The 24,507-nt window shown below is 41.2% G+C and overlaps 1 protein-coding gene across 2 annotated transcripts in view; it reads right to left on the bottom strand.

Moving 5' to 3' along the window:
* LOC138952427 (transport and Golgi organization protein 1 homolog) overlaps positions 1–21,920 on the bottom strand; it is a 59,520-nt gene extending 37,600 nt beyond the window's left edge. The window contains exons 1-13 of one of the 2 annotated variants that reach the window (XM_070324095.1): positions 21,790–21,920; positions 19,883–20,016; positions 19,500–19,589; positions 18,903–19,023; positions 17,112–17,158; positions 16,461–16,560; positions 16,045–16,059; positions 11,232–13,648; positions 8,680–8,844; positions 7,134–7,265; positions 6,741–6,774; positions 3,664–3,752; positions 2,456–2,476 (exon numbers count right to left, since the gene is read on the bottom strand). In XM_070324095.1, coding sequence (XP_070180196.1) covers positions 2,456–2,476; positions 3,664–3,752; positions 6,741–6,774; positions 7,134–7,265; positions 8,680–8,844; positions 11,232–13,648; positions 16,045–16,059; positions 16,461–16,560; positions 17,112–17,158; positions 18,903–19,023; positions 19,500–19,589; positions 19,883–20,016; positions 21,790–21,919 — 3,495 coding nt within the window. In that variant the 5' untranslated portion in view covers position 21,920. Of the gene's footprint in view, positions 1–2,455; positions 2,477–3,663; positions 3,753–6,740; positions 6,775–7,133; positions 7,266–8,679; positions 8,845–11,231; positions 13,649–15,672; positions 15,760–16,044; positions 16,060–16,460; positions 16,561–17,111; positions 17,159–18,902; positions 19,024–19,499; positions 19,590–19,882; positions 20,017–21,789 lie in introns of both variants that reach the window. The other variant, XM_070324094.1, reaches the window with a different exon arrangement.
* Positions 21,921–24,507: the final 2,587 nt, after the last annotated feature.

Here is a 24,507-nt window from a genome sequence, read left to right as displayed (position 1 = left end):
AGCAGTGACATCGCACTTCTGGAAAATCCCGGAACTGTGAAGACGGGTAAACCCGTCTTAAGGCGCTGCGGCTGCACAAGCGCAGGACGAGTATACCCGTCCTAAGGCAGGCAAGTGGTTAATGACCAAAGTCATTAATTAATTTTTAAGCCTCTAAGCTGAAATGCAATACCAAAGTCCGGCCTTCGTCGAAGATTGCTTGGCCAAAATTTCAATCAATTTTATTAAAAAATGAGGGTGTGACAGTGCCGCCTCAACTTTTACAAAAAGCAGGATATGACGTCATCAAAGACATTTATCAAAAAAATGAAAAAAACGTCTGGGGATATCATGCCCAGGAACTCTCATGGAAAATTTCATAAAGATCGGTCCAGTAGTTTACTCTGAATCGCTCTACACACACACACATACACACATACACCACGACCCTCGTTTCGATTCCCCCTCTATGTTAAAACATTTAGTCAAAACTTGACTAAATGTAAAAAAAGAGCTCCTTATCAAGTTGAACTGTATATGTTCGAAAGACCACATAACAAACTCTCTCTGAACATCCAACACGTCAAGTTCTTTACTTTTCACTTGCCAGATTGTTGATCATTCTATATGCATAGAAACAGGGATTGCATGACCAATCGCTTACTGTAAATAGCAAGCAAAACCCGATCCATTCAATGCAAAGACTATGAATTTAGAGTTAATCAAACAGCGAAACTTGTTGAATTCGTGTTTTGTTTTGTATTTTCTCTCATAAGATAAGAACGAAGCAGCAATCAACAAGAATAATATCAAAGAGATCAAGCTTTGTGGAAGAAAATGAAGAATATATCACAAAACATTTGATAGCTTCTGTGCTCTCAATGAATACACAAATACGAGACATCTGTGACAAAAAATCTATGACAGATTATAATGATCCTGCATGGTTATTTCAAAAAGATTATCACTACATCAGTAAATCCTCAGAGAAGAAAAGCGGCGTTGTTATTAGAGCTATCTTTTTTCCCCATGTAAACCATTATGCAAGCCATCACTTTTTTGTTTGTTTGTTTGTTTAACGCCCAGCCGACCACGAAGGGCCATATCAGGGCGGTGCTGCTTTGACATTTAACGTGCGCCACACACAAGACAGAAGTCGCAGCACAGGCTTCATGTCTCACCCAGTCACATTATTCTGACACCGGACCAACCAGTCCTAGCACTAACCCCATAATGCCAGACGCCAGGCGGAGCAGCCACTAGATTGCCAATTTTAAAGTCTTAGGTATGACCCAGCCGTGGTTCGAACCCACGACCTCCCGATCACCGGGCAAACGCCGTACCACTAGGCCAACCGTGCCGGTTTACTGATTACTGATTACTCCAGACTTAGACACGCACCAAGAACAGCCCTCCACCTGGACACATACCAACAGTCTACAGCCCGACTGCTTTCTGTGCACAGAACGAATACTTTGCTCAACTAATGTTGTAACTGACACCAATGTCAATATGCAAAATTATTTCAGCAAAAAGTGTGTACAGTGGAATCCCCCTTTTAAGACTCCCTCCTTTTTAAGACCTTATTTTCTCAGACTTTTTGTTCTTATGCTCTGTAAAAAATAAAAATAAAAACAATTTAAGACTCCCTCCTTTTTAAGACCCGATTTTGTAAGATTTTTGGAGGTCTTAAAAGGGGGGTTCCACTGTACCCTGCACAGGAAGCAGCCAGGCTGTGGAATTTTGGTCTGTGTCAAAGTGGAAGAACTAGTATTATCGCTTCTAAAAGCCTGAACAGATGGTCTACATCAGATGTCATTTACACAGAAAAGAAGGTGTCTCCCAGAAAACCTACTATGTATTGGCAGTATACAAACTAGTCTTAAAAGGAATATGGATATATTTAAGATAAACTACAATTACATTAATAATTCATCTATTACACCTATCCACCACCTATCACTAATTTTCTCCAAGGAGTATACAAGTCTCTGCGCATGAATGATTATGATAGATTCAGTGAATTATTATTTTATCATCAACAGGTAGAGCAAGAAAGATAAAAAAAACAACTCAAGTTTCATGGGTGTAACCTGACCGACCCTCCAATGGTCAAGAAATAAGTCAGGTATGACAGATTGACACAAGCAATCAAATTCACTTTTGTCAGAATCAATAATTCATCAATGTGAAAAAATTGATAAATGAGAAGAAAACATCAACCAAAGACAGAATAAGGGAGATGCAAAATGACAGATTGTTTTGGATAAGCAATGGACTAAAGCTTGAAAACCCTCAATTAGAAAGAACAAAATCAACCATCTTTTCTGTACTTGTTTACGATAATAGAGCAGAGGTTCTTTTTAGTACTACACCGGCACTGCAAGCCTACAATATTTGATGAAATGAGCATGTTATGAGTGAGCCCAATAAATAATAATAATAGTGTTGCAAGCATGCACCTCCAGGCTCTCACCATGTCACTAGACGTGTATCCCTGAAGACAAAATGTGGAATAAAACTCGGCTTCATCATGCACATCTGTCTGTGCAAACATCATGAAGTTCGAAAACACTGACAAATAGGAGCGAACGAGAAGAAGAAAACATTCGCAAATGATATCAGACATTCTCTGATGGGTCTAACATGCAAACAAAAAATGCATAGATATGAAAAGGGAATGACTGGTTGACATGGACAAGCACACAAACAAAAAATGCATAGATATGAAAAGGGAATGACTGGTTGACATGGACAAGCACACAAACAAAGAATGCATAGATATGAAAAGGGAATGACTGGTTGACATGGACAAGCACACAAACAAAGAATGCATAGATATGAAAAGGGAATGACTGGTTGACATGGACAAGCACACAAACAAAGAATGCATAGATATGAAAAGGGAATAACTGGTTGACATGGACAAGCACACAAACAAAGAATGCATGGATATGAAAAGGGAATAACTGGTTGACATGGACAAGCACACAAACAAAGAATGCATAGATATGAAAAGGGAATGACTGGTTGACATGGACAAGCACACAAACAAAAAATGCATAGATATGAAAAGGGAATGACTGGTTGACATGGACAAGCACACAAACAAAAGTTCTTAGTTCTAGCAGTGTAGCACTCCTAATATCTTTCTCTGTACTTTCATACTGCTTTTAACTTCACACAAATTACCAAGAATAATTCTGTACAGAACAGAAGGTGGTAAAAACGAGAGTGCAAACTAAGGCTTGTGCCTATAATGAAAATAAGTAAACTCATTACGTACATCAACTTCAAGACATTTCTAAATGACCCCATACTCTTCCCCATTATGACCATGCATTTGTCAGATTTTCTGCACAAAACAACTGCAACTACATCTCCACTTTAAAGGAAAAACTCCCTCCTTTTTAATAAAGGACTGATTTCTCAGACTGATGGCTGTCTTAACAGGAAAATCACAAAGACAGGTTAAGTTATCGCAATGTTTATTTCAGGACAAAACCCAACATTCACAAGAACTTCAACCTATTGGTTTTCAAAGTGGAAAAAACAATGAAAGCAATAAACAAAAGTAATGATTCTATGCCACTTATCTTCAAATATGATTGAAATGTTATTGAGATGGTTAATAGGGGAGTTTTACAGTATAAGGAAGAAGAGGATAAAGTGACTGTGACTGACCTCTGACTGCCTCTCCTGCAGCATGTCCTCCATGTTCTCCTTCTCCTTCACAGCTAGCAGCAGCTTCTCCTCCAACTCTCGCACCACCACTGTGGGCACAATGTCATGGCACACTTTACTACATGTATGAAATAATGGATGGTTGTTTGCACATTAATGAGACTTATGATATGCCATCAGCAACTTCTCCTCCAACTCTCGCACCACCACTGTGGGCACAATGTCATGGCACACTTTACTACATGTATGAAATAATGGATGGTTGTTTGCACATTAATGAGACTTGTGATATGCCATCAGCAACTTCTCCTCCAACTCTCGCACCACCACTGTGGGCACAATGTCATGGCACACTTTACTACATGTATGAAATAATGGATGGTTGTTTGCACATTAATGAGACTTATGATATGCCATCAGCAACTTCTCCTCCAACTCTCGCACCACCACTGTGGGCACAATGTCATGGCACACTTTACTACATGTATGAAATAATGGATGGTTGTTTGCACATTAATGAGACTTATGATATGCCATCAGCAACTTCTCCTCCAACTCTCGCACCACCACTGTGGGCACAATGTCATGGCACACTTTACTACATGTATGAAATAATGGATGGTTGTTTGCACATTAATGAGACTTATGATATGCCATCAGCAACTTCTCCTCCAACTCTCGCACCACCACTGTGGGCACAATGTCATGGCACACTTTACTACATGTATGAAATAATGGATGGTTGTTTGCACATTAATGAGACTTATGATATGCCAGCAGCAGCTTCTCCTCCAACTCTCGCACCACCACTGTGGGCACAATGTCATGGCACACTTTACTACATGTATGAAATAATGGATGGTTGTTTGCACATTAATGAGACTTATGATATGCCATCAGCAACTTCTCCTCCAACTCTCGCACCACCACTGTGGGCACAATGTCATGGCACACTTTGCTACATGTATGAAATAATGGATGGTTGTTTGCACATTAATGAGACATGATATGCCATCAGCAACTTCTCCTCCAACTCTCGCACCACCACTGTGGGCACAATGTCATGGCACACTTTACTACATGTATGAAATAATGGATGGTTGTTTGCACATTAATGAGACTTATGATATGCCATCAGCAACTTCTCCTCCAACTCTCGCACCACCACTGTGGGCACAATGTCATGGCACACTTTACTACATGTATGAAATAATGGATGGTTGTTTGCACATTAATGAGACTTATGATATGCCATCAGCAACTTCTCCTCCAACTCTCGCACCACCACTGTGGGCACAATGTCATGGCACACTTTACTACATGTATGAAATAATGGGTGGCTGTCTGCACATTAATGAGACTTATGCAGACCTGTTTACCCTAAACCCGAGGCAAGAGTACTTTCCCAAAAAGTTGAGTGTATTTTTCAAAAAGTTGGTGTACTTTGCAAGCAAAGCCATATGGGCTAGGGAAAATGTACGCGTGGGTGCAAACGTGTTTGTGTAAGAATAGCATGTCTTGTGAACACCTTCAGAATTTAACTCCTTCCAATACAACAGGAATAAAACAATTTTATTTACCTGTCAGTTTATAGCATTATAACCAGTGTCTTCCAAACAGATTGATAATGAAAAGATGAAGTTCGTGAAATAACATCTGCGGTTGACAGTGGCAAGTTCATTTTTACAATCATCTCAGAAAACATTGCTTCAGCGCGGACTACAGCCTTTTCTTCTGGCAGGATTTGCTTTGCGGGGAATGAACTTCATAATTCCTTGGCAGCTTTCAGCGGATTTCTTTGCAGCAACCTTGTCCAGGTGAATTTTGGAACTGCAGTGTCGTTCGATGTCATATTTCCCAGCAAGGGCAACGGAGAAATCTGATTTACAATACTTGCAGTGTGCATGACTTTTCCCCAAAGTAGACTCCACAATTCCTGGCTCTTTCTTATATTTCTCCAAGAAAATCTGCTGCTTCTGCTGTTTAGACTTGGTATAGTCATCCAAAACTGGCACATTTTTCTGCTTCATTTTGCCACGATTGTCCAGACGATAGCACATGCCAACAACTGAACAAGGTTTCCACAGCTGAAGACTCGCTGTCATGCTTATCTTCCTTCGACCGAAACCGGTATCAGTTGTACCATTCCGTAATCAGCACACCAACACCGGAAAACGTATTCTTTCTAGACTTTTTCTTAGGCGTATTTTGTGCGTGTGTCGCGTATTTGCGTACCGATAATAATTTGGCGCACAAAATACGCCCAAATCGTACTGGTAAACAGGTCTGAACCACAACTGTACGCACAATGTCATGGCACACTTTACTATATGCAGACCTGGGAACCCCTGTTTTGCACTTGGATTATTCTCAAGCAAACTTGGTTTATATTCAGAAAATGAGCGTACTCCACACAGCATTTGAACATCCATGATTCAAACATGTTTCACCAGCGTCCTTTTGCAACGTGAATTAAGTTTACCAATATGTTTAACCCAAATGCTTCTTTTTACTGACCAAAAACTGTAATCATGTGTCAAAATACTGGATCGGCTTCGGAATGCGCTTGTGAAAAAAAGTAGTCTGGGAAGTTTTCTCGTCGCATTTTTTTCCACTGATCGTACTGCTCGTATTCTAGACAATCATGTGTACAAAATACCTCGAAATCGTATGGGTTCCCAGGTCTGTATATGTATCATAACAGTATAAAGCATTGGGCGGGTGACTGCACATAAATGACCAGGGATGTACCTTAACACCCGCCCGCCTGCCCCAGTCAGATAGAAATCCTGTTGGGCGAGATCAAAAACCTGGTCTACCCCCTCGGCCGGAGACATCACAATCTATCAGTCCCAGTTCCTTACTGCCCACTCAACCCCCCCTCTCCCACCACTCTTGCCACCACTCTAGAGAACTGCAACCAACCCAGCTGTGGCAAGCAGAGACACACTTTCCAGACAAGCTACCCTCCTCCCCCTCATTTGACCTTCTTTGACAAATTATTTTCTAAAAACAAAAATGTTTATTGAATGTCAACAGTGTGTGCTTTTGAGTTTGTTCCTTGCAGAAATACTTACCAAGAGGGTCTTTTGTTCCAGCCTTCTTTCCACCCTAATGGAAACAGATAAATTATTATGGTTAGTTTTATGCATTTACAAGTGCCAATAATCAGGGGAACAGAGTGAGAACAATTTCTTGACACAAACTAAAATTTAAAAAAAAATCAATATCGTACAATGCTGGACAAGAACACTCACGCACATACAACTGGCTGCACGTACACACACACTGGCAGGCAGGCAGGCACACGCACACACACACATACACACACACACACACACACACAAAAACACACACATACACACACACCAATTCTCATCTTTTCATTCTCACACCATTCTCCTCTTTTCGCTCTCATAACCTTCCAGCTTACGAAGAAGACAACAACCAATGACAACCCAGATTCTCACCGAAGAGCAGACACAGGAGAAACAGGTCATGGAGATGAAGACGACAAAGGTTGTCAGGGTTACCAGAATTGTCATCACCGGTGACAAGCCCAGCGGTTCTTGCTCCAGCAGTGACTGAATGGATGGCGGTAACTGCAACAACAGTATAACATGTTAAGCACAGACAAGCTTACAAAAAGATATGTAAATATGTTCTTCTTGGTGTAAAGCTGATGTTTACATACACAAAACCCCTCCACTCTCACCTTGTCGATGAATACTCTGGTTCCTAACAAACCATACAGTTTACTCACACACACACATAACACAGTCTCACAGATGCACACACTTGCTCACACAAATAAATGGACAGAAAGATAAGATGTGATTAAAACAACAAATTCAATAAGCGAGTTTAAGCATTATTTACAAAGTCCTGATCATAGTGTACCAGCTTATTATTATTTTGGAAAACGACAGACAGAAGTTCAACACTGCAGAATGCGTTTAAATATTAGTAACCTTAATTCAGACTTGTGTAAACGCCATCTAAAAGATAACGCACAGTGTGTTTGCGGTGATCCAAATGAAACAGCCGAACATTATTTATTAAACTGCACTTTGTATGCAGATGCACGTCTGACAACAATCAATTCGTTGCCTGTTCACTTCAGACGCGTGGAAATATTATTAAAAGGTAGCGAGCAATATTCTGTTCGAAATAATATATTGATATTTGAGTCTGTCCAATCGTTTATTGTCAAATCTGGCCGACTGATTTGATGGATGTGTTCACGCATTGATAGTGTATGTGTGTGGGCAGGCGTATGTGTACCTCCACACTGCCTCTCTCTGTGTTATCGTATTTGATTACATAAGCAGCGTATAAGTAATGATTATTATCGTTTGTCTCGTATTTTATATGTTAACGAATTACTGCCTTCCATCATAAAATGTTTACATTTACTTGAATTTACATGTTGCATGTCTTAGACTTGATGCTCTCTTCCTATTAGCTTTCGTCCTAGTCTCTCCTTGTGGTTGTTAGTACTTTCTCCCCCCTCCCTTTTCTTTTTTCTCTTCTGTAGATTCTTCTGTTCCTATTTAGTTCCCCATCCCCATTCTTTCAATTTGTTCTTCTGGTTTATTGTTGTTATGTCCACCATTACGAAAATGTGTGTAATTTAATATTGTTCTGGTCACGTGATATAAGCATTTGCTTGAGTGCGTGTCCTAGCTGTGTGTTTTGAACTGTTCATGCGAAGAAATTCTGAATAAAATTTGGTTTAAACCAAAGATAAGACACTGACACACACTCAAATACGCCAAACAAAACTAAAATCTCTCACACACACAAAACCCTTCCACTCTCACCTTGCCGATGAATACTCTGGTTCTAACAAACCATACAGTCAACTCACGCACACAGATAACACAGTCTCACAGATGTACACACTTGCTCACACAAATAAATAGACAGAAAGATAAGACACTGACTCGCACTCAAATACGCCAAACAAAACTAAAATCTCTCACAGTCACACACACAAAACCTCTCCTTTCTCACCGTGTCGATGAATGCCTTAGACCGTGCCTCCAGAGATCTAACGTTCCCTGATGAGTAGACTGCAGCCTCCTCCTCTGCTTTGTCCAGCTTGCCGTCGTTGATCTTGCGACTGTTGTAATCGTCCATCTGGTAAGGGTCCCCCTCCACAGTGGGCTCCTCGTTCACCTGATGAAAAAGGCACACACAATGTAGAAATGGACTGGCATGATGCTGAATAGATGATCTTTGGAAATAACTCTCAGGGATGGCCAAATCCTCCGCCCGATCGCCAGGGGCAAGTAAAAAATCCGCCGGGCTAATAGAAACCGCCGGGCAACTCGCCCGGCTGGCCAATGAAAATTCTGGTCAAATGCAACACTTTTGGTTCTAATATAGAGTTTTTAAGCCATATAATAATAAACATTGCAGATCAACTGTGGTATGTACCGGGCCAGTGACATTTCTGCCAGGCTAGTGACTTTCTTGAAGTTATTCGCCCGGCTGGCGAGTACAAATTTTGAGATTTGGCCATCCCTGACTCTGTTTTGGTTGTGAAAGAGTATCCCGGCCCGGCCGCGGCCGCCTGGTGGGTTAAGTGTGGAGATTTTTCCGATCTCCCAGGTCAACTTATGTGCAGACCTGCTAGTGGCGTATCCCCCTTCGTGTGTACACGCAAGCACAAGACCAAGTGCGCACAGAAAACATCCTGTAATCCATGTCAGAGTTCGGTGGGTTATAGAAACACGAAAATACCCAGCATGCTTCCTCCGAAAGCGGCGTATGGCTGCCTTAATGGCGGGGTAAAAACTGTCATACACGTACAATTCCACTCGTGTACGTGGGAGTTTCAGCCCACGAACGCAGAAGAAGGTTGTGAAAGAGTGAATAACCTTGCTTTACCTCTGACAAATAAGTTCACACGAGTCCACAAGTTTCAGACACACCGATAGGCCCCTCCAATATTTGTCTGAGTAAAAAGCAAGGGCATTCACTCTATTACAACCCATACAAGTCCGTTATTTTCTGAATTTTTCTATTACGAAAGGAGATTACGTTTATTTTAGTTTGTGTGCATGGAAGAGCAAGTTTAATAAAACCAAAAAGAAATTAATTAACATAAAGAGGCTTCTTTCAGCTGCCTTCAAGAAGCCTTCATCATTGTGTAGAAGTACTGTGGTTTCTTCATTGGTCTTGTTGTTACCGTTGCTGTTTAGTTTATCCTGATTAAATGTATAACAAGCTCAGTTAACACTTTCTACCCTGCCTATGTTGACCAAGGTTTTTTTTAGCCAAGACCATCTGTGCAGCAGCAGGTCACTCAGAATTGTAGTAACTGTTTAGCAACTGTGTATCTACACGATGGAATGCAGGCGTTAGATCGACGTTACAGGAAGTGACTGAAGTGACTGTGAGTACGGATATATCCGATCCAAGTTAGATAGAGCCATATGAGTGGGTATGGATAAATCCGTACCTGGGAGACAATGAGTTAACGAAACAAAATAAGACAGGTAAGTTTATAAAACGTTTAATTATAGACAAAATTCACCAGAACTTTGACCTATCAGTCTCTAAAGTTTCAATCCAAAACATGTCAATAAAAATGTTTTATATCTGCATGAACCTAGTCACCCTAGTCATTCCCTGCACGCAGGTCTTCTTCCTCGTGTGCTACACGTAAAGAAAAGTGCATGTAGCCTGTCCCTATACCTGTAGCAGCAATGCATACTGCTCAGGGCTGGAGGAGAGTCTGATCAGTGTTGCATCCTTTACATCCCACAGCACAACAACATGTACTGCAGGGAAGAGGGGATGCCTCCTGCAAGCAGGGGAGATGTAGTTTGAACACTTACAACTGTGCTGCTGACACACTAGTTATTTAATATATTTTTTCTCAAGAATAGCATGCAACGACTGCTGCGACAAAGGTAACATGCTCAGAATGCTACTAATGCAGCATCAGAATCTAACAACACAGAGTTAAGAACAGTTGTCAAACTTGCAGGGATCGCGTTAACGCATGTTTTTTGCGTATTTGACGCGTTTTAAAATCCGCCCACGCATTTTCCCGGCGCTTATGCGTAACGCGTACGCAAAACAACTTCTATTCAAAACGGCATGCTCAGCAGCACATCCCAATACTGAATCAGACTATAGCACATGCACGCGAGTTTAGAATCTCTAGTCTGTTCTGGATCAAACATAGCACAAGCGCGCGAGTTCAAATCTAAAGTCTGTTTTGGATAAAACAAAATGAGGTGACGTGCTCTCGGCATAAGAGTGTCGCAAGCGACGCAAAGCAACGCCGGTTGGTTTTCTGAAACAGAACATACACCCAAAATGCACTGGGCGTGTGGCGCCTAATCTAGGCCGAGAGACGCTTTTAGTTCAAGCCTGTCTTTGATTCATTCAAAACGGCATGCAGCAAAAGTTGTCCTCGTTTTTTCGCACATCGTCATGATTTAACTGTGTTATAGTGTGACGCAAAATCGGTTCTGCTTTACGCGTTTTTTGGCCGACATTGCGTAAGCCGTACGCATTTTGAAAAATCCTAGCGCGATCCCTGAACTTACCTGTTCAGTAGAGGGAGGAGTGACCTCATCAACAGGTGGCGGGGGAACGCCATCCCAGGCTAGAGGATCTGGCGGTTGTGTCACAGACTCTGTCGCCTGTGCCTGAACAGTCTGAGATTTCGGTGTCACTTCTGCTGCTATGCTCTCTCCCTCTGTGGACAGTAGGGGAGATGACGCATCAACTTGAGACACAACAGGTTCGTCGCTCGCTGGTGCACTGTTTTCAGCAGTTGTTGCGGTACCACTTTCAGCGCTACTATCACCTGCACTTCCTTGCTGAGGCTGGTCACCTGTATTTTGATTGATGTCACCCCCTGCCCGAGAGGCTGGTTCTTCTCCTTCTATGATGACAGAACTCCCACCAGTGTCAACGGACGCAGAGGGCTGGATCTCTGAAGCCAGGGTGTCAGGTTTGGCCACAGTATCTGAGGCTGGAATTTCTGGCTGGCTTGGAGCTTCTGGTGCTGCAGGGGGCTGTTCCACTACAGGGGTGTTGCTCAGTTGTTCTGAAGTCTGCTTGATGCCTTCGTTCTGTGCTGGAGCAGCCTGCGAACCTTCTTGCTGTGGCACAGGCTGGCCTGCGGTTTGGCTGTTTACCGAAAGCATCTTGCGGCTAAGAAAATCAGCGTTGGTTTGGTACTGTTCTCCGCCGACACCCAAGCCATCGTTGACTTTTGGAAGTTGAGGCTGGTCAGGTGGTGAGTCAGTGCCTGCTGCTGCTTCTGTTGCATTGCGAACTTGTTGTGGGGTCTGTGGGGTTGGGTCTGGGATGTTGACACCCTGAGCAGCAGGAATTTGCGCAGAGGCCTGTGGTGTTGACATCTCAGGGAGAACAGGGGTGGGTGTAGGCTGAATGACGCTCTCTGATTGAGTCGCTTCAGGTGGGGGGACGCTCATCTCTGGTTCTTTTGTGGGTGGTACTTGCACGCTAGCTGTTGCTTGTTGGACGGACACAGATTCTGGTACAATGTCAGCAATTTCCCCATCAACCAGGTAAAACCTCGTTCCATCTATCACAGTTGTAGGATTCTGCTCACCCATCCCTGCCTCTCCTGCTTGTGTGTCTTGTGGGGTAACGGGAGCAGCTGTGCCGGTCATGCTCTGCTCCAAAGCGGGTGTGGCTTCCAGGGACGGCGTCTGGGTGGGCAGCTGTTGTTCAGCCACACTCACACTGCCCTCCAGCTGAGTGGCGCTATCCTGAACCTGTCCCGCCTTGAAGTTAATGTCCACAGGCTGGTGGCCTGTACCAGAAGACGCCCCTGAGGGTTGTGTCACTGTCTTGTCGGGGTGAATATCTGGCTGCTGCTCCATTGGAGTGCCGAGCTCGGCAGCAGCTCCAAGTCCAAGCGGGTCTATCTCTTGTGCGGCTTTTACCTTCGCTGCTTCCGCATCCTGAAGTTGCGACTTGGAAAGAGCTTCAAGAGTTTCTGTGTTCATGACAACAGGACTGTCTTTGGTTTCCTTCACCTCAGGAGCTTCCGCTGCCTGTTTTGGCTTCCCCAGCTCCGGCTGAAAGAGAAGCTTCTCCTCAACGACCTCCTGCTTTGGGGCAGCAGCTCCCTCAGTGCCAGACCCTGTAGATGCTGCATCTGGAACAGGAACGCTACCGGTACCCACTACGGGTCCAGTACCTGCAGTCTCACCTGCTGCTGCATCCACATGTCCAGCATCAGGAACATGTACCTGGTCACCACTTGCAGGTATCTGATCAGCGGCTGCCACTGCTGGAGCCTCTTGTGAAACTGTCTCTGGTATCGTCTGCTTTACCACATCTTGCTGAGCGGGTTGACTGTCGCGGTCCACTATGCTGTCCTGGGTTGAGGGGGGTGTCTCTTGTTTGTGTTCACCTTGAGCACTAGTATCACCTGCTGGAGGTTGAACTACAGTCTCTACTGGCTGAACATGTTCTGTTGGTTTTTCTTTCACCTCTTCAACTATTTCTGTTGGGGGTTGAGCTTTAGTTTCCTGAGGACCCCCACTGCCGCTTTGGACAGTCTCTGCTGGTTTGTCTTCAATCTTCTGGGTACTTTCTGTTGGTTGGTCTTCAGCCTCCTCCGCTGCTGCTTTTTCCTCCCTATGAACATCCTTCACTTCTTCTTCTTCCTCCTCTTCATGATCCTCCTCTTGCTCTAACACTCTAACACCAGGGATGTAGAGGCTTTCCTCCTCTTTCTTTTCTTCTTTTGGCGGCTGAGCTTTGCTGTCCTCTATCTTTGGCTGCACAGTGTTTTCACTGCCTGGAGCATGCACAGAACCACCGCCGTCGATGTCCGTTTCATCCACATCTTTTCCTACATCAGGAACGGTTTCCGCAGATACGTGAGTAGCTGGGTCCTCCGTTGGCTGGGCGGGTTCTCCCTCTGTGTCAGGCTTTGCGGGCGCAGAGGCAAACTTATCAGCAATGAAATTGTTCAGCGCTGCAGGAAAAAAATGTACAAAATGATTAAATGTCTGACCGGCTGTACATTCTCCTTTTGTTTGTTTGCTTGTTAGACTCAGTCTTTACTTTATAAGTTCTTAGAAGAGAAAAAAATAAATGCATTCATGTCTGATATACTGAATTATTCTTCATGTTTCACTTTCCTCAGTTCTTGTTTAATAGTACAACCTTACAACTTTGCAGATTGCGTTTCCATCTTTCTACAGTTTTATCCTGAAAGCAATCTCAATACAAAGACTAAAAATGTATTATATTTTGCAATCAAAATGTTGAAAGAAGCCAATTAGCATTGGAGTTAAGTCCTCTGTTGTTTACACATGAGTGTGTGCCTCTATGTCCCAGAAATAACGCTCTAGTCCTCTCTTCTATTTGAGTCTTTACCAGTAAGCATACCAGACAAAGACAAAGGTACACAGTATGGAACAGTGTTATTCTGTTAACAAGGAATACACATGCACACCAACTCAAAGAAGGATTGAAAGAGAAGAACATGACTGCACAGTGCAATAAATAAAACAACACCGTTAGAATTCCAGACACTGTAGCAAGACAAAACAGTACCAAAAATTATTAACACAAGCGCACGCACACACACACACTTAGTAAATTAAATAACCCCCGCGGGTTAGGGGGAGTCCCATATTGGTTGGGACGAGAAAGAATTTACCCGATGCTACCCAGCATGTCGTACGAGGCGACTAACGGTTCTGTTTCTCCTTTTACCCTTGTTAAGTGTTTCTTGTATAGAATATAGTCAATGTTTGTAAAGATTTTAGTCAAGCAGTATGTAAGAAATGTTAAGTCCTTTGTACTGGAAACTTGCATTCTCCCAGTAAGGTCATATATTGTACTACGTTGCAAGCCCCTGGAGCAATTTTTTGATTAGTGCTTTTGTGAACAAGAAACAATTAACAAGTGGCTCTATCCCATCTCCCCCCTTTCCCCTATCCCATTTCCCCCCTTCCCCCGTCGCGATATAACCTTGAATGGTTGAAAACGACGTTAAACACCAAATAAAGAAAGAAAGAAAGAAAGAAAGTAAATTAAATAATACTCTCTTTTTTTTAACCCATGTAAACACATACAAAAGTATGCCTGATTACAATCAAAATAATCTAAAATAAGTACAAAGCCATGGTTCGGGGTATGGCTAATGAAAATGTAAGGAATGAAACAGACAGACATGCCAAGAGTCTCAAAGTGATACTTGCACAAATCTCTACATGCTGTTATCAAATAAAACCAGAAAGAACAGAGAAATGAAAACATCCACGTAGAATTCCACTTGCTAAACAAATCAGAACCACAGCAAGTTCCAAAAAATATCAATGCCAGCAATTTTTGACTTCCAAACAGCATTGCCAGAGTGAAGTTAAGATGATGTAATACTCAAGTCCCATGACCAGTAAAGGCACTTGATCATGTGGAGCAAGGGGTAGGTATCACAGCACAAACAAAAAGAAACAAGTGTTTCAGGTATGGCAAGGGCTGCAGCATTCAAAGCAGCCGACAAGGCCATGTGAAAAGGGAACACAAACCAAGGCAAGCAGGTAGACACACACACACATGATGAGAGAGCACTGCTGGCTCAAACAAAACTGTTGTTTCCGCAAGGAAAGCAGTCTGAATAACACTCGCAAACACACACAGGGTACATGTACTGAGTTAACATTCAAACAAGGGCAAAACAGAAAAGCACACATAAAAAACAAGAAAAATTGTATGGAATCTTCTCCTAAAGCAGCATTTAGGATGAGTATTAATACTACATGTACATACATAGAAAAACACTGGCTCAAAATTAATGTAAATAAGTTTTATTATGTCAATGCACAGAGCACTACTATGAAGTTCTAAAAGAAATACAAGCTTAAATAATCTGGTAGTGGTATTACAAATGTTAAAAGTCAAGTCTACTCAGGGAAAATGCAACTTCAAGCAAACAAACACTATGTTAGAATGTCAAGATTCCAAACTACACGTATACAATTTCTTTAAAACCTTGTGCATCTTGTCGGACTTCGCCCATCATTGAGAGAGACCTTTGCAGTTCTTCAATATCGTGTAAAAGCGGATCTTTCATTTGAGCTGTGGAAAAAGTGCAGCAGGCCATAAATAAAAAGAGAAACAGAAAAGAAAAGAAACTTTTTACATTATTTACAGTTTTTCTATCAAACCAGCACAAAAGACGCCCAACATTTTACTTGGCTGACTACTTAGCTTTTAATTCTTCATCTTTGACAAAACTGAAAAACTAGTTTGGTAAAGCATACTCAATGACTAAACTAATAAACAACAACTGACCAACAAAAACAAAGAATAATAACTACAAACCCTTAAAGACTGGGTGTTGTACAAATTTAAGTAACTTACCACCAAACCAACCAGCTGAACAACAAAAAAAGAAACATAAAAGGTGATTTCATGAGGAAAACAAAACAACATATAGTGCCACAAAACAATCTGAACCAGTGCAAAAGAAACAGGTTTATGTGCTTGCTTAAAGTCAACTTAAAGTGATGGCTTAAGTGGCTTGAAAATAAGGAATGCACCTTACACCAAGAAACTAGGTGACACTGCTCATGTCCATAATCCAAACTCATTGTCATAGCTGGTGTGGTGACCACCGACTGTGCCACTGTTACAACATCACATAAAATCGCTAAAGATAAGATGGAAAGAAATGTGTTTCTGAGTTTCCCAATTCTCCGTGCAACAATGTTGATGACAGTTTCTGTACCAAGCCCTCATGTGCACACACACACACACAACCACACATACATATCTACCTTTTTCTTCTTCCTTAACCTCTTCCTCCTTGGTCGCTTCCTCAGATGTCTCTTTTTCTTCTTGGGTAGGACTAGGTTCAGTCTGTGATGGATCATCCTGCTATTGTCAAAAAGAAAGATTAGGATAAGGTACAATTTTTCAGTAAGAAAATCAACTGGAAGTCCAATCTATCACAACAATAAATAAACTATAAGTGTTGTTAGTCTTACTATTAGTCATAGAACCACTCAGCTAATTAGGCAAATTCCGGAAATAACCGTCAGGTTAGTATGAGTTGTGAAAGAGTGAGTACCCTTGCTTTAGCTCGGACAAACTATTGACATGTGCTTCCTGCACACGCGTTTGAGACTAGTGACTGACCAGTAATGTCACGTAGGAAAGTTTCCCCAAGTGACATTACAGGCCAGTCACTAGCGAGAGGGCGTGTCTCAAACATGTGTGCAGGAAGCACATGTCAATATTTGTCTGAGCAAAAGCAAGGGTAGTCACACTTTCACAACCCATACAAACCCGACAGAGTTATTTCCAAAAATTGTCTAATATCACAGAGAGTATACTGCATAACTTTGATTTTACACACAAACACAAACATATACACAAACCCAATGCACACACACCTTTTTGACAAGAAGCGCATGCCCCCCACCTACCTTTGGTATTGTCTCAGCATTGCCACCATCCAAATCAGTCACATCAGCTGGAAACAAGTAAGTTACAAATGATGCAGAGAATGAGCTGAGTATTGAAAGCTAGCATGCAAAGGCAAAACGAAGCAATTAAACTTGAACCATACTTATGCTTCTTTCTGGCATGTCATGATAATTTGATATATCTTCTTCTTCTTCTTCTTCGTTCATGGGCTAGACTCCCACGTACACTCGTGTTTTTGCACGAGTGGAATTTTACGTGTATGACCGTTTTTACCCCGCCATTTAGGCAGCCATACGCCGCTTTCGGAGGAAGCATGCTGGATATTTTCGTGTTTCTATAACCCACCGAACTCTGACATGGATTACAGGATCTTTTCCGTGCGCACTTGGTCTTGTGCTTGCGTGAACACACGAAGGGGGATAAGCCACTAGCAGGTCTGCACATAAGTTGACCTGGGAGATCGGTTAAATCTCCACACTTAACCCACCAGGCGGCCGCGGCCGGGATTCGAACCCTCGACCTTCCGATTAAGAGGCCGACGTCTTACCACCCCGCCACAGCGCCCATTTGATATATTAAACACTGATTCTCATCAAACCTGAAGAAAGGAATCTTAGATAGATCTTGAAGTAATTTTGTTGCATCCTTTACCGTGAAAATAAGGAACATAAAGAGCAGCAACAAATAGTGAATACACAAATAAATTGGAAGAGCATTGCAGTTCACAGCAAACTATTTTTCAACCTGGCAATGCTTTGCTACAAACAGACCTGTTTACCCCCATAAGTGTTTTGGAGTAATGCTCAGCCCCAAAAATAGTAATCCTGGCACAAAAATAGTAATCATCCAGCATTCGTCGCCAATTACAACGCACATGACAACTGTGTCTGCGAAACGCAATCATGCACATATATCCACCATTCACAAACAAAACACATCAGTCAGTTTTTGTAGTCATCATAATTTCAACGAAGATCACATCAAAAGCACATGCATCACTGATTCTTTTTCTTTTGCTCGTAGTAGGCCTTTTTCAGTGTGTCAAGCGCTTCTCTACTGCTTGCCGAATGAGTGAGGGCGAGACTTCACCACTAGAATAAGGCTCTCCAGCGTCTTATCAGACAGACATGATCTCTGGTCAGTCCTGTGCTTTTTCACCCCATTTTGCCATTGAAAAAACAATGCCCAACATGTGAATTGATTAAAAATAAAAAATAAAATTTTTTTTTTTTTACATTTTTTTTATTTATGAAAATCGTAGTCTTGACACGGATAGCGGAATGGCGTATTTTTTGCAGAAAATCGTAATAAATTACGCCAAAATCGTAAGGGTAAACAGGTCTGCTTGCCGAATGAGTGAGGGCGAGACTTCACCACTAGAATAAGGCCGCCGCTCTCCAGCGTCTTATCAGACAGACATGATCTCTGGTCAGTCCTGTGCTTTTTCACCCCATTTTGCCATTGAAAAAACAATGCCCAACATGTGAATTGATTAAAAATAAAAAATAAATTTTTTTTTTTTTTTTACATTTTTTTTATTTATGAAAATCTTAGTCTTGACACGGATAGCGGAATGGCGTATTTTTTGCAGAAAATCGTAATAAATTACGCCAAAATCGTAAGGGTAAACAGGTCTGTACAAACAAACTAAAACAAAACAACACAGAGCAAACTAAACAAAATAAAAGCAAAGAAGTGGAATCACCGATGGTTATTTGCTGACTTCCAAACCCCAACACTAATCTTAATTTAATTTGCTAATTCCCTCAAGCACAAAAAGTTCAACTCACTTTCATCAATTTCTGTTTCATCCTTTACAGCTTCAGGTACAACAGGTGGTGGTGATTGCTGTTGCACCGGTGGTGGCTGTTTTTGTTGTTGCTGTGGTGGCTGTTTGGCCCATACATTTTCCTGTTAAATTACCACAATTGAATAGCTACATAACTAGGACGTAGGAGCAACACATGGAACGATGTATGCAAAGTCATGCACACACCGAACTCTTTTTTGCACAAGTACTTAAAGAGTATGTGACAAGAATGAAGGGCACAATAAAATAGAATCTCAAAACACACACACAAACCTAGCGCAACCTGATCTAAAAAAAAATCTGACCAACAACATTCGTCTCTCTCCCCTTAAAAAAACACCCACCATTTGAGAAAAAAACACGAACATAAATCATCAATCATTCTTTTCTCCCAGTCTCAGGAGCTTGGTAGGGAGGTCTTTATTTTTCTATACTCAAAGCAGTACAGTGGCAAAAGCAATAAAGAAATACATCATATTCAAAGATACAGTCTATGCAACAGTTTTGTCAGTTACAAACATTCCACACATGTTTTTACATAATATTTATCTTTTCAAAATACAACCCACTCACTTACCTCAGTTGGAATGTCAAGCATGGGATTGTCAATTTTAACATCAAACTCCCTGACAAATGCTTTGGGGAAGTAGCCTCTCCTACCATTGACCTGGAAAAAAAAACAATCACAGAACTTTGTAACTCTATCAGTATCCTCGGCAATCAATTGTTCTACTTCTAGTACTTCTAGTTCTACAGATAATTTTCTACCGTGAGCGCATTTAATCTTTTTTTTCCACAGCAAATGTGTGTGTGTGTGTGTGTGTGTGTGTGTGTGTGTGTGTGTGTATGAGTATGTAAACTGCACATGTACACATCTGTGTAAGGCAACAACTTGAACAAACGTACTTCGTAAAATAGCTGATTGAACTTATACGAGAACATTATATATTAAGTGAATACCTCTCCGCCCCATAAATCTGGTTTATTGCCAGCAGATTTGCTTTTGATTTCAATGATGTCCCCTTTGTTCAAAGACAGATGTAACGGTGAGCTGGCAGGGTAACGCGCCATGGCCGTCGCTCGTGACAAAGTTACTGCAGACAAGAAGAAAGCCAGGGTTTAATAAGAAAAACTTGAACAGAAAACTCGAACGTATGTTTATCATCTGGTTGCAAAACATCAGAATTGACTGAAAAACAGACTGGCATCTGCACACCATACAGATGATTTAAAAAAATATATATTAAAAATAGTAAAATCCAGCTCAAACAAACAAACAAACACTTGAAACAGGTTAATAATAAAAAGCACAGGTAATAGTGTATTCATTGCTGTTCAGACTTTGTCCTGTGAGAAAGATTCGTTGATTTGTCTCACAACACAGTCAATCAGACATTAACTAATTGAGTGTGGAAGAAAACTCCCTCACACAACAAAGTCAGAACAGCAATTACATCTCACAGTTTCATTACCAGAGAAAACAAGAATGTGGTGTTGACTCATGACGAGTCTAACTGGTAGCCATGCCTGTATGGACCTCCTTAATTTTATGCAAGTAACAGGGTTTTATTAAATCTCATCCTCATTTCAGCTCGCACATGTATACATAATTATACATGCATGTAAAACAATTTTCCCCAGTGTGTGCGTTTTGAAACATACATCATTGCATGTATTCTTCATGGCATATCCTGTTTCTATGTGCGCAAATTAGTCAAATAACTAAACATCAATTCCTTTAAATTTTGAGACGTATCAGTGAAGCTTTCAGTGTTCCTAAACTACAACCGTCACAACCAGTATAGATTAGGTGACCTTCAACATAAGTATACCAAAGAATGTACCATGCTTTAACCCTTAGGCTGGTTGTCTGTCGCGCTACTTTACGTATACTGCCACCTGGTTGTCACGACATATGCCGCGCTACTGGCTCAGTCTGTTTGGTCGGTTCCGATTACCTCCCATGGATGCGAAAACCTATATGACCGTTTTTCTTTATTTTTCTCTGTTAATTCACCAGTGGCTATGTAACATGTGTTACAGAATTGCACCAGTGTAAGGGTTAAGTTTAACTTTTTAAGGCAATTTAAAAACTCTGTCCAACATTTTCTTTCTCAGTCCTTTTCATTATCTCTGTCTTCTCTGTACATAACTCTGTCCTATCATTTCAGACTTGTAGGCCTCATGAGCAAGCCATTTAACACAATAACAACAGTAGCAGCTACTAAGCTAAAGCTGCAATTAAATCTGAAAATAGTACGTCTTCTAGTTCTAGCATGCCATATTGCATCATCTGTTGGGTGTTGTCAATTTGCAGAGAGAAGAAACATTTACAGTGGCCTTTACTGAAGGAGGGATGGTTGCAAATTTGACACCATTTATGTCAAGAACTAGAGCGTGTAAGCAAACATCAATCACGCTTGAGTTATTAAACACAAAGGAGAAAAGTGTGAGACATAAATCCCTAAATACATGTGGTGTCGTTGATGACATTTGCAACATGGCATGATAAAAAGAAGGCGAAAGAAAGGGGGGAGGGGGTGACCTCAGTGCACAATACTTCTGCACCTGACAGCTGAACTTCCCAAAGTAAGCTGTCTGCAACTTTGTTCAAGAGGTCGAAACAAAAGATCAAAACTAAGAGGGCATATACTTTATGACAGTAGTAAAATATCAAGCATACTTTCTGTCACTGATGCTCCAAAAATGCAGACGATTTGTTTATCCAACTGTACCAATTCGACAGAAAAAGGTTAAAATCTGTTCGATGACACGTCTCAAACACAAACCGCATTGCAATTCAATCGAAAGTAACTGTGATGCAAATCGAAAAAGGATAGAAGCTACAGACGAAAAACGTGTCTCACCTGAACATGTTTTGTCTGCACATTTTCTTAAATCTGAAATTGTCGACGCTGTGACATATATTAGACCTAATAACAACAAATATATTTTCAGCAGGACCCGCTGCGCTGGCATCGTCCCGTAGGCTGCCATGTTTTAGTCCCGCACTCGACACGTCATGAAACCTAATTGTGATAATGAACACTCCCCCAAATTTGGTAGTATTTTGCACTTAAAAGTCAGTGTGATGATAGGCATTTTGGAGAAATGAAAATAATTCATGCTATTTATATACGCAACATGTATGGATAATTCCCTTACTTCCTTGTGTAAAAAATAAAATACAATAAAATACAGATTAGGGAGGAGCTCGTATTTCATATTGCAGGAAAGGGTGTGTTTTTAACGTTGAACTCTTCTTATCTTTTCATGGAGTGAACATACAAACAAACGAATAAAACCTGAAAATACAAAACGAAGAAATTACTGACTATAAGAAAAGAAAATGTTCGTTCATCTATCTTTTTTGGGTAACTTTTTAAGTTCCACTTCCGGCCCGGTCAGTCAGTGAAAATACGAGTGCATGATGCACCCTAGACTTTCCCACCACCGCAGCATCTTTACTTTGCCTTATATTACTCTGTACTAAACTCGAATACTGTGAATAGCTACTCTTTCCTAATGCTCTAGTGAATAAACCCTGACATATTTCCGTCTTATGTTCTGCAGATGCGGCTGAGAGTGTGATTGACGTAAAGCTTCCAATATCATCATAAAAACGAAACATCATATTATACTATTGCCAAAAAATTATGTTTACCTCAAACAGTATAATCACTCATTAGTTGTTCTAAATCTTGACATATTGAGTAATGATTACAAATTAAATGTGGCTCTAAAAAATTCACCAGCCTGCTCATACTGATTATTCAGTGTGTGACCACTCTATAGCCTATCATAGCCATGCATGTTCATAATTATTATTTGGAATTCTTTTTTTTTCATGCTTACTTTTGAGTGCCGTGTCTCTGTGTTGTTACCTTGTCATCTTCATGTAATTTATGCGTAAGTGTATATGAGTGTGCATGAGTTGTTAATGCGAAAGACTCAGTGAATGTGTATGAGTGCACCTTGAGTCACCTTGTGGTGAGGTATGTGCGCGTTATAAATTCTCATATTATTATTATTATTATTATTATCATAGCCTGCATAGCTTTCGGCGTGTTATTGTGCCTCACAACCCTCTTGCTGTTGTATTATAATGATGATCAAATAAAACACTGTCTTTTACACTGAGTTTTTTGGGTTCGCCGTTCAGTTCTTTCTGTTTTAATATTTCAGTGTTATGAACTAATTATCATACCTGAAAATAAGACCGAAAGAAGGACAAGCGTACGGTTAAACTTGTACATATAAACAAATCAAACTACGTTCAGCCAAACAATCGAGAAAGGAAATGGAAAATGGAATTGTTCAACTCGGCAACTTGAGGGTACAACGGTGGAAGGGAGATAATACGAAGATCTAGTAGCAATTTACGCAGTTCGCCCCCTTGCACCGTGAGAGTGGCACTGGAGTGTAGAGTTGAGATCACTTCAAGTTGCTGCTGACGAATCGGAAACTGATCTGAGATTGCGTTCTCTGAGAAATGTTGAAACGATCGAAAGGTACGAGTTTGCCAAATCAGTGATTTTCTTAAATCCATGTTACATTTTAGCGTCACATGTTGCTGAACGTTATGTAATGGTATTTAGCTTGATGCAACAGGTTCTTGTTAATCATTTAATTCTGGAGAATAACAAGAGCATGTTTTTTTTCTCTCTATGAGGCAGTCAGTGAAAACCACTAACAAATATTCCAAAAATATTCTTTTATTATTAAAACTGTTAATCTCGGTTTCTTCCTCTGCTCAGTGCTGCTGCTATTGTTGATTCCCAGTGTTTCTGACGTTGCTGTTGTTGTAGCTGGTGCTGTTGCTACTGTTGTTGTTATTGATGTTGCTCATACAGCTTTTAACCAAATCCAAAATATGTTTCCTTCAGGTATCGTAGCGCACTACTGTCATTGATGCCTTATTATGGTTTGTAGTACATGTGTTGCTTGTTGGAGGGTGGCCACTGAGTCACGGTTGATCCGAGTTATGCTCAGCTTGATCCAAAAAGATAGTACTGTCTTTTTTGGAAAAAACGCGTGCTGTGAGACGCTTTATTAGCATTGTCACTGTGGTGTTGTGTGATCCAGGTGGGAATGGAGGCGGTTGGGTGGACTGGTTGGGGTTTTCAGGGGCATATGCAGGAGAACGTATATCGGGTGGATCGGGTCTACAGGTTGAGGAAGGTCAGCAACAAACTGAACATAGGACACATTGAAATTCGAACTGTGTTATGAATCCAGGATCCGATAAACAAACAAACAAACAAACAAACAAACACACAAACAAACAAACAAACAAACAAACAAACAGACCGACAAACAGACCGACAAATAAACAATTAAATTCAACCAACGAACATACTAAGCAATAGAATATTCCACACGACAAAACAACAAACCAGCAAACATGTAAACAAACAACTTATCAGTCAAACAAACAAACCAACGAGCGAAGAAAAACAAACTAGTAAACAAAAGCAAAAGATAAGGTCATAATCATCTTATAGTCCTGTGAGATCACCCTCATGGAAATTCGGATTGCTCTCTCCCTGGGGAAACGAGCTGCCACTCGATAATACAGTACGGCA

This window comes from Littorina saxatilis, linkage group LG17 (assembly GCF_037325665.1).
Source record: "Littorina saxatilis isolate snail1 linkage group LG17, US_GU_Lsax_2.0, whole genome shotgun sequence".
In the NCBI taxonomy this organism is placed as follows: Eukaryota; Metazoa; Mollusca; class Gastropoda; order Littorinimorpha; family Littorinidae; genus Littorina; species Littorina saxatilis.
This window is presented reverse-complemented; position numbering and strand designations above follow the sequence as displayed.